Here is a 10,541-nt window from a genome sequence, read left to right on the forward strand (position 1 = left end):
CACTGATGGACCCTGATGAGGACTGTTGGTCCACTGATGGACCCTGATGAGGACTGTTGGTCCACTGATGGACCCTGATGATGACTGTTGGTTGATGAGGAAAATTCTTAGTCGGAGGCAGCCCTAGATTTTTGATTGGGTCTGTTCCTTTGCGTCTGGAATATGATCCATAGGCTGGGGCCTCTCTGTAGCACCACAGTGCTTCATTTATTGTGACACATTTGACCTTTGTCGAAAAATTGCAGCTGCTGTGATTTGGATGTTGTGATAATATTAAGATTAATGGTGCAGACATTCATTGTGTCCAAACTAAGAATCTTACCGTCTTTGGTGCGTCCCTGCTTTTTCGTCACCAGCAGGTCGATGTTTTCACTTACTCTGTGAAATATCTGCCGGGTGGAGAAACAAACTCACCTCTGTCGGGTGTTCAGGATGTTTATTGTGTCCTCCTTCTTAATTACCTGTCCTACAATCCCCTGCGTCGCGCCTGACCTGCAGCCTATCCATCATCCTATCAGGTGTTGGGGAGGCACTGCAGGTGCTCTCTGATTGGCTGTAGCGTTGCTGTAATGAGCTCTCAGGAGACGCGGGTTGTGAGACTGATTTCACTGCCTGATCCTAACGTCCTGTTTGAAGGACCAATCAGAGATCTCCCACATCTCCTCAGCCCTGCTGCTAACACTGAACTATGTTATTAATGTTTATTGTTTTTAATGTTTCCTGAAAATCAGCTGACAAAACACTCAAACTGCTGATCATCCATCAAGGACTCAAAGTGTTCTTAACATCAGTGGGACTTTTCTGATTGGCTGGAAGGCTGCTGATGTCTCTCCGTCCTTCACCCTGAGGTTAATGAAGAAACCCTGTGTGTGTGTGTGTGTGTGGTTTTAAATGAAGAGATGTGTGTCAGAAAATAATCTAAATATTCAGGTTCATCATATAGAAAATCTACATGATGATCTCAGATTTTAAAACTGATTTTATAATAAACAAACCATGGAGCTGCTGGACCTGTTCCTCTATTTTCACTTTCAGCAGGGGAACAGTAGGGGGCAGTAAAGTCTCTGCTGCTGTAAAACAACCACAGTATGAAGAATTAAAACCAGCCGACAGAATGACAGAAACACAAAACAGAGGTTGGTGCAGCTGATAAATGAGCAACATGAATATCCAGGAGAGAAAGAAGTGCAAAAGGAACAGTGTGTAAGATTTAGGGAGATTTAGTGGAATCTATTGGTGAATGAAACTTCTCCTGGTTCGAATTCCTTCAGTGTTTATTGTTCAGGAGGTTTTTTCCGGGAGTTAAATTATCACAGAGGTCTCTTCCGCTCCTAAACACACAGACCAGATGAATAAAACCAGTAAAAACACTGAATAAAGGCGTTTCACGTAAAAAAAAATATGTTTTTCTGATGCAGCTCTTCTCAGAGAGGCTGCTAACTACAGTGGCCAATGTAAAAATGCAAATGTCCCAATATAGAGCCAGTGTTTGGTTTGTCTCTTCTGGGCTACTGTAGAAACATGGCAGTGCAACATGGTAATCTCAGTTGACGAGGACCTGCTCCCTATGGAGAGCACAATGATTCTTATTCTCAGGTGATTATACACTAGTTTTAGTTTAATGTGTGACACTGAGGCAGCGCCTGGATGCAGGCGACAGATGTGTTTAAAAAAAATGCAGCGACAACAGATGTTTCATATGCAAGTATATAAAAAAGGGCAAAGTGTCTCTGTCTCCGTCCCTCCTCTGGCCTCTCTGTTGATGCTCTGTGCAGAAATAAGATTAAAACATTTAAATCATTTTCCAGCACCAGATTCATTTTAAAGGCCGACAGATGGAGAACAACTTTTTAACTTCGCCCATAAAGATTTTTAATAGTTTCAAATAGGGCTGACCCAAAAAATTCGAAGCTTCGTTCAATGGCACGGGATTGAACGGGATGAAAAATCAAATATTCTGCCTTTTTTTTTCTCCTGGTTTTGTGAGGGGACCTTGAACGCAACACTAACCCCATCTCCAACAAGGAAATACATAGAAAGCCCAACGTGCAATGAATGGAGACTTATTATCCTGCTTGAACACAGACAACTAAATTCTTTCAACAATGTGACTCAAAATAATGATAAAAATAGATTTTAAATTTTTTTTTTAAATTTAAATTTAAAATCATTCTGAGCTCCGAAGCTTTGATTTTCCAAAATGAAGTTGAAGGTCAGACCTAGTTTCAAACCTATCTGAATCTTATATAGTCATGTCATAGTTTAGTGTCCTGTGCTGCAAACCTTTAAACCTCTGTAGCTCCAGTGCTGTGTGCACAAAGTTAACGTGCAGCTGTTTATTTTCAAATACGTAAAAAATCCCAGTCTTGATGCATTTTATTTTGATCACAGTCTGTTTTTATAAAAGTGCCTGTGACATCTGAAGTGTGGTTTTGACTTGCAGCTGAACATGTAGCTCATTTCGTAGAAAATACCAAGATATATATCATTTATCTTCAGTCAGCCTGAAAATACTGAGATCTGAATTTTTGTCCATATTCACCCTATCTGCCAGTATATCCCCCTAAATCCTACAGACTGGACCTTTTAGAATACAACTCAGGGCCTTAATATGAAGAGAAACTGACAGATAACAAAGTAAACTTCATATGTAACAGTTGTTTTATTATCACATTAATATAAAACCACGTGTAAAAACTCTTTACACTCTAACAACCAAAGGTTTGTTTGTTTTCAGACGCAGTCCTCCTGATTCCCTCGATAGAAAGCTGGTTCTTTCTGATAGATAATGTTGTGTTATTTTTGACTGATGTTCAATTCTTGTAAATTAATACCCTAGTAAATTTAAATACATTTTAAATCATTTTTACCAAATAAGAATGCAAATTAAAAGAGTCTAGAGTAAAATGAAATATTATACAAAATATGATACTGAGACAGGCTGGTAGTGATAAAATAAATAAACTGATTAATGGGTTAAAACAATGATATTTGTAGACTCTTGAATAAGTCCAAAATAAAAACAATAAATAGAACAAGAAAACAAATAAACTAAAACAAGAAAAGTTAAGGAAAAGTTGAGGAGAAGCTCGAGAGCAGTCGTCCTCTGCACAGCCTGCTTCTATTGAGTCTGTCGAGCTCTCACTGCTGCTCGTTTAATAATTGAAGATAACTCAGATCAGTATATCAACATCTTTATCGGCTCCTCTGTTATATGTTATAACACTACAGTGACAGTAATGGAACAATGTTAGAGGAGATTTATGAAACAAAATCAACCTGAAACTAAAATGTAACCCCAGTGAAAATTAGTCCTCGCTACCAACTGTACCGACTGAAAACTTTCTCCAGCTTCTTTCTGGTAAATTACTGTGAAGCAGGTTAGTCGGTATGTAAGAGTCCAGTTAAAGTGAATATTCTCTTTACCTGCGAGAACACACACATTGTTTCCCCTGGACATGTTGAATCAGAGTCTGAGATGGATGTCCGGTTATTTTTGGACTCGTCTGCTCTCAGAGGGGCTCCGAGCTGTCGGTGACTCCACCGCCACCAGGAATATATTGTGTATGTAGGTCAGGAGTGAACGTATAGAGGACACACAGACACAGTGACCTGGATCTGCTGCGACCACCTGCTCTGTTTTAATTCTTCGTACTTCAGTTCTGCATCAAACCTTTGGAGGACTGATGGAAACCTCAGGAAGTGTTGCAGGAGACCCGTGACAGTCGGGGTGTCTCCTGTGTGTTTGACTGCTGCATGTGAACCAGGTTTTCTAATGTTAAAGCTAATGTTCATCATAACACATTTACACCGAGCCACTACACACGTTAAGAGCTGTACTTTGTTGTATTCAGTTTTAGTCTGTGTCATATGTACCAGTGGTTTTCAAACTTTTTGTGCCCAAGACAAAATCTCAAAGCACACCTGTATTAATATCTGTTCACAACAGTGCAAAGTTTCATGTCTCTACGACATACGGGGAATGAGATATGCCCATTCAAAGTTCGCAATTTCAGTCGGTTGCTATAGCGCCCCCCTTTGGCCAATTGATGTAATATTGCTTCATTGGCATCCTCCCATGACCCTCTACCACTGTGCCAAATTTCATATGGATTGACCAAGTCAGTGAGGAGAAAAACGTGGAACAGACACACACAGAGAGTTTTCGTCATTATATAGTAAGATAAGACAGGTAGCTTTCATGTTACTGTCTACTGGTGTTTGGTCGTCTTCACTGGTGCTTTGTTGTAATTTGCTGGTACAATAAAGCGATCCATCGTCCCACTCACAGCTTTCTCCTTTTAAATGTTATCATCCCTCACACTGGCTGCCAAAAAGGGCTTCTGATGTGTCACACACTTGAAATTGCCACGCGCAAACGGTGACAAATAGGTTCCCTGTTAAGGTTTTTTTTTGTTAAATAATATTAAACAATATTAAATTAGATTACAATTTTTAGCTAGAGTTTGCCTCTTAAAGCGACACTTACCTTTCTGGAAATTTTACGCTTTTCTTTGTTTAGGTTGAAATGTTATTAATAAGCTGATGACACACTAACATGTCAGTGAATTCCACCAAAGATGAAAACTCATAATTATACCATTCTCATATTATTATATGGTTCTAAGAAAACTCCAACGAATGCAATGATTGGCCGAGCATCCTGTCTGTCTTCCCCACGTGGAGGCCTCCGACCGACGTAACCGTTCGCGTAACATCTCCATAACATTCTATATGACAACACAGCATCCAGTTGCTAATGGCTAACGTTAGCCTACTGTAGCGTAGCCTCTGAAACATTAACGTTATCTTCCTTGTGCGTTTCCACTTACTAGTAACGTTAACGCTACTATCTAACGTTAGCACTGCAACCTTATTCTAAAACTCATCAGTCATCACTAGGGCTGTCAAAATTGCTCAAAAATGATGTTTGAATATTCCTTCTAAAAATAAATTGCTCAAAAATGATGTTTGAATATTCCTTCTAAAAATAACTCGTAGGTTTGAACCATTCAAAATTTTTTTTTTCGCATTATGTCCACAAGAGGGCAAACTAATACAAGGAAACATACTTGTATATGTATTAATACAAGGAAACATAACTACTTGTAGGTATTTTTATTTCAACATAAACGTCTTTGAAAACATTTACATACCTACACATTAAAACACATAAAACAATTATCTATAACATTACGTTATAAACGACCGTGGACCTCTCGCTCGCCCCCCCTCTATGACCCATCATGCAGTGCGTTCAGTGCAGCGGCCCAGGCCAACGCCCACTCGCAAAGAGGACAGCTGCTGTGGTGTTTTTTTTTTCCACAATCGAATATCAATTTTCACATTCGAAAGTCCTTTTTTTTTTTTTTTTTTCAAATTCGAATTTAAATTAGAATTTAGAATATTCGTTGACAGCCCTGGTCATCACTGACTCTGGTTGAGTTTTAAAACTCCGGGGTTGCGTTAAACTGTCTTGGTTGTAACGTTACACTCGCTCTCCTCTTCCGTGTATCTGACGTTACCATGCCAACGCCTACGTCTATCATAGACGTAATGAGGCCGTAATGGAGGAGGGGGAGTAGGCCTTTGGAGGGAGGCGAGAGTTCTTGACTGAAATTTGACCTTCTCTTTAACCACTCGACATTATTTGAAAGGTTACTTTTGAAATGTAATAGGTTATGGATTACTAGTTACCCCGTTAAAACTGTAATAAGCAATGTAACTATTTTAATATACTTCATCAAAGTAGTGTAACTTTTTTCATTTGATAACGTTTGGATGACTTTTCTAACATTTTTTTTTTTTCAAACTGGGCAGTAAAGCTGAAAAATGTCCTTGAATAGACTTTCCGAAAAGAAGAAGGCGTTACTTCATGATGAAAAGATACAGCGCAACAAAAGTAATGTTAAATTCTAAACTTTTTACTTAAAGAATAAATTTGGATGTTTGTAATCAACAACAGTGGAGGAGAAATGAATTCTCCGACCACATGAACCGCAGTCTGTCTTCTCTCCCTACGTCCGTCAGCCTTCCCTTCATCCAGAGCAAGTAAAAGCATCTCAGCTGAAAAAACGCTGCACCTCAAAAGTGCGCTGGCGCTTCTAGCTGTGTTTTCAGAGGAGCATCTGTCGTTTTCAGCTGGGAAAAAACACTTTGGTGAACACACAGCCGCTTACAGACATAACACCAATGATTGTCCGAGCAGAGCAAACCGACCACAACGTGTCAGCCCAACCTTCGACTTCTAGAAACTGGGACATTTTTTATAGTCTTCCAGGATTTTATAAACAAAATAACTTCTAAAAAAGTCATTCACATCTTAATTGATAAAGAAATCCCCCATAATGTGAAATATAGTGTTTGTTTTCGCTACATTTGTACAAGACCTCAGACAGCTGTGTTTTTTTTTGGTGTGAAACAGTGTAGTGAACTTGTGTATGATGGCGGCCGTCAACCATCGATAGTCTTTTATCTATCAAAGGAAAAACATGAAACTAAAAACATGCCTGAAAACACTCTGTCTCTCTCCTTCTTCTTCTTCTTTCTGACAGTGCTGACGGCGTTGCCGGCGCTGGCCGTGACCCCTCAGCCAGTTCAGGCCAAGATGGCGGTGGCAGTCACGGCCTCGTCTCCGTCAGCAGGGCTGGTTAGCGGGCTGGAGGTGGGGCCTGTAGGGGGGGCGGGGCCGGCGGTCAGCGAGGGGCAGAAGAACACCTGGCTGTACCTGGAGGAGATGGCCAACACGCTGCTGAGCAACGTCCAGCAGCTGAAGGCTCTGATCGAACAGGCGAAAAACTCTGCAGGGGACTCAGCAGGGGTCAAAGGTCAGGGTGGCAGGAAGGAGGTGAGAACACACACACACACACACACACACACACACACGTTAGCTCTTTTTCAACAGAGATGGCGCTATAGAACCGCTACAGAGTCCCCTCTTTATGCTGCCTTTGCATTTTTACACAGAACAAAATGGCCGCAGCATCATGTCGCTTCACTGTGTGATGACGGCATCGTGGAATAAAAAGAGGTGTGACAAGTGTGATGTTTAACATAATAGTGTGACATATGACGTGCCTCTGCAGCGCTTTATAAACGATAACACGGCAATAACAATTGTTTACAGTCCCTGTCATACGGCGGCTGATCTCATCCTCTGCTCGGAGGGTAAGGAGCTCCTGGACCTCACAGTTTCCCCCATTTTTTTTTGGCTGCTGTTCTTCTCCTTTGAGTTAGCTGCTAACTGCGATCAGCTACTTTTTAAATCTCCCGCACTGGGTTGTCAAAACGTCGCCCCCATGCCATCCATGATCCCGTCCTGCCAGCTGTCCCCTTTATACAGAGGTTATTTCAGCGCTGTTACTTCCTTCGATGTCGGCTTAAAAGCGAGACAACAGTGCTCCCCCATTCTGTGATATTATACAAAACAACAAGGCTGCATAACAGCCTGAAAGTCCTGCTATGGAGAGGCAGTGTAAAAGGGCTAGTGACACACACACACACACACACACACACACACACACACACACACACTGACATACATGGTTTTGGATTCAGATGAGTGGCATTAAGCAGAAATTATTACACAATGATTATGAATAAAAAACGTTAATGAGACGATGACTTTATTACTGAGTTACTGACTCTGTGTGTGTGTGTGTGTGTGTTTGTCTCTGTGTGTCTGTGGGTCAGTGTGGTCTCACACAGTCGTTTCAGAACCAGATCACGTTTCAGCAGCCGGACGACTCGGAGGCTAAGAGGAGCTCTGACATCACCGAGATCATCATCAACGTATGACGCACGCACACACACACACACACACACACACACACACACACACACATTCACGCACTATTAGGCAGCACTCCAACCCGAAATATCCTGACTTTTAGTCCCTCGTATGTTTGGGTCAGACTCCAAAATCCTACATTTCCATACTGCAGCTGTGTAGTCTGTCATTAGACCGACCTCCCTGGTTAACAGCAGCTTCATAGATATATATATATTTATTTATTTATATATCCCCCTGAATCTTACACACTGGACCTTGAGCATACAGTGACTAAAAAAGGACAATAACATGTTGGTAAAAGCATTAATATATTGTTGAGTCTGTTAAATGAAGGTTGGTGTGCACATTAAATGTGACGGCTAATCAACCTTGTTTTTCCTCCAGCCAGAATTTGTTATTTGAGACCTGGCTTATATTTAAGCAGATGTGGTATTTGTGATGTCACTCTGCTACTATCAGCCTACAGAGAGTCTATCTGTTAGTGAAATGACAGATGTTTGAAAATGTTTGTGATGCAGGGAGTCAGACACAGCAGAGGGACGTTGGGTTTGACGTTAAGAAAATGTTAAAGGGAGTGTATTCAAACTAAAGTATGTTGTTGTCAGTGATTACTCTGCCTGGAGAAACAACAACAACAACAACAAGACTTATATAAATATATCTGTTGTATCTCCTGTGTTTACATGTGTTCATATGTGTCCTCCTGCAGCAAATGTGTGTGAACTGTGGCCGTGTGGCGATGAGTGAGTGTACAGGCTGTCACAAGGTCAACTACTGCTCCACCTTCTGTCAGAGAAAGGTAAGACTCACCTGAGTGATCCTCTAGAGCACAGCCATGTTTTTGTTTTAATCTAACAGCACGGTGGCGCAGTGGTTAGCACTGTCGCCTCACAGCAAGAGGGTTGCTGGTTGGAACCCAGGGTGTGGGAGCCCTTCTGTGTGGAGTTTGCATGTTCTCCTTGTGTCAGCGTGGGTTTCCTCCAGGTGCTCCAGTTTCCTCCCACAGTCCAAAGACATGCAGGTTAATTGGTGACTCTAAATTGTCCGTAGGTGTGAATGTGAGTGTGAATGGTTGTCTGTCTCTATGTGTCAGCCCTGTGATAGTCTGGTGACCTGTCCAGGGTGAACCCTGCCTCTCACCCAGTGTCAGCTGGGATAGGCTCCAGCCCCCTGTGACCCTCAACAGGATAAGCGGTTACAGAAAATGAATGAATGAATGAACCTTTTCTTTTCCGCTAAGAAAGACTCATTAAAAAATGTCATATTCACGAGTCTTCTGGCCAAGATGAGTCAGAGACAAACATCTTGACACAGGTAACATTGTCTTGTGTTCTGACTTTATTCTTTTTTTTAAAATACAGTATTAGTTCTCTGAGAATTTCTTTCACATTCTAGCAAACATTGGTGTTGTAACAGAAATAGAATCGAATCAGGACCTTGTGAATCAAAATCGAGTCGATTCAGTAAGTCAGTGGTGACACCCAGCCCTGGTTGAATAAGAAAAATGAAGATTTGCCAAAAAATCTGTCTTAAATTTGGTTAAAATGATTTTTATTAGGATGACAAATAAATGTATGAACATAAGCAGTCAGTGAACAGAATCACAGATCAGTTTGTTTCTCTCTGCAGGACTGGAAGGAACATCAGCACACCTGCTGTCAATCAGCAGGGGGCGTGGCTGTTCAGGAGGAAGAGCCAATCACAGCCATGGACATGGACAAAGTGAAATGATGGAGCCGGCAGTCCAAAATATGAGGTCATCACACAGGAAGTCCTTATATGGTGTGAGGAGGACAGTCAGGAACTTTTATTCTGTCTCAGACCGACAGGAGCAGAACGTCTCTGAACTCGTATAAACTTAATGAAAGGAAGTCGGATGTTTTCCTCTTCACATCAACACAGTCAGAGTTTCTGCACTTGTATAATTATTATTGTTTCATAAAGTAAAATAAGATGAGCTGGAGCTGCAAGTAAATTATTTTTAGTGTTGATTAATCTGTCAGTTTTTTCTTAGTGTAATTATTTTATTAATAACTGTAACGATGAGTTTTGTATTTCTTATCTTCCCTCAGTGACAGTTCTCTCTCTGTTGTTTTATGAAGCAGTATTTTGCTGCCATTTTTAACTCTGGATAAACAGATTTAAATTTCCTTCCAGAGACGGTCCTGGTTAAATAAAGGTCAAACACATCAATGAAATAGAATTAAATATATTAGATTACGTCACCCCATCCTGGCTAATACTTGGAGATGAGTTATCTGTTGTCTGCTGATTATGGTTCTTTATTTTTTATCATTATGAGTCAAGATGAATTGTTGTCTAAATCAAAAAATACTCCGACTTTAAAGGTTGTCTTTGTTTTTCTTCCTGCTAAAAGACAGTTTTTATTATGTGAATGTTTCCGTTAAAGCAGGGGCAGAAATACAGACGACCTCTGAGCAGTACCGTTCACTTCAGTTCTGTACGCTTATTTTCCTGTTCCCACAGTGAAAAGTTGTGGATGGTACCAACAGAAGCGTTCCTCACCGTCCCCATGTTTGGCCCCCCCTCTGTTGGGGTACCTAGCACACAGATCTGGTACTAAAAGGTAGAGCTGTGAACACTGCAGTCTGATTGGTCAGTAGAGGACGGTCACTCTGCTCAGGGCTGAGTTGTGTCTGGTTTTGAGGCTCATGTAACCACTGTTCATACTGTGGAGAGTTTTATTAGTAAACTGTAACTATAAAATGAAAGGATGTTTTGCTGCCTC

At 41.0% G+C, this 10,541-nt stretch overlaps 1 protein-coding gene across 2 annotated transcripts in view; it reads left to right on the forward strand.

Moving 5' to 3' along the window:
* deaf1 (DEAF1 transcription factor) overlaps positions 1-10,139 on the forward strand; it is an 18,272-nt gene extending 8,133 nt beyond the window's left edge. For both annotated transcript variants that reach the window (XM_050072898.1, XM_050072899.1), the window contains exons 10-13: positions 6,555-6,847; positions 7,693-7,791; positions 8,502-8,591; positions 9,422-10,139. In XM_050072898.1, coding sequence (XP_049928855.1) covers positions 6,555-6,847; positions 7,693-7,791; positions 8,502-8,591; positions 9,422-9,523 — 584 coding nt within the window. In that variant the 3' untranslated portion in view covers positions 9,524-10,139. The remainder of the gene's footprint in view (positions 1-6,554; positions 6,848-7,692; positions 7,792-8,501; positions 8,592-9,421) is intronic.
* Positions 10,140-10,541: the final 402 nt, after the last annotated feature.

Source organism: Epinephelus moara, chromosome 20 (genome assembly GCF_006386435.1).
Source record: "Epinephelus moara isolate mb chromosome 20, YSFRI_EMoa_1.0, whole genome shotgun sequence".
NCBI lineage: Eukaryota > Metazoa > Chordata > Actinopteri > Perciformes > Serranidae > Epinephelus > Epinephelus moara.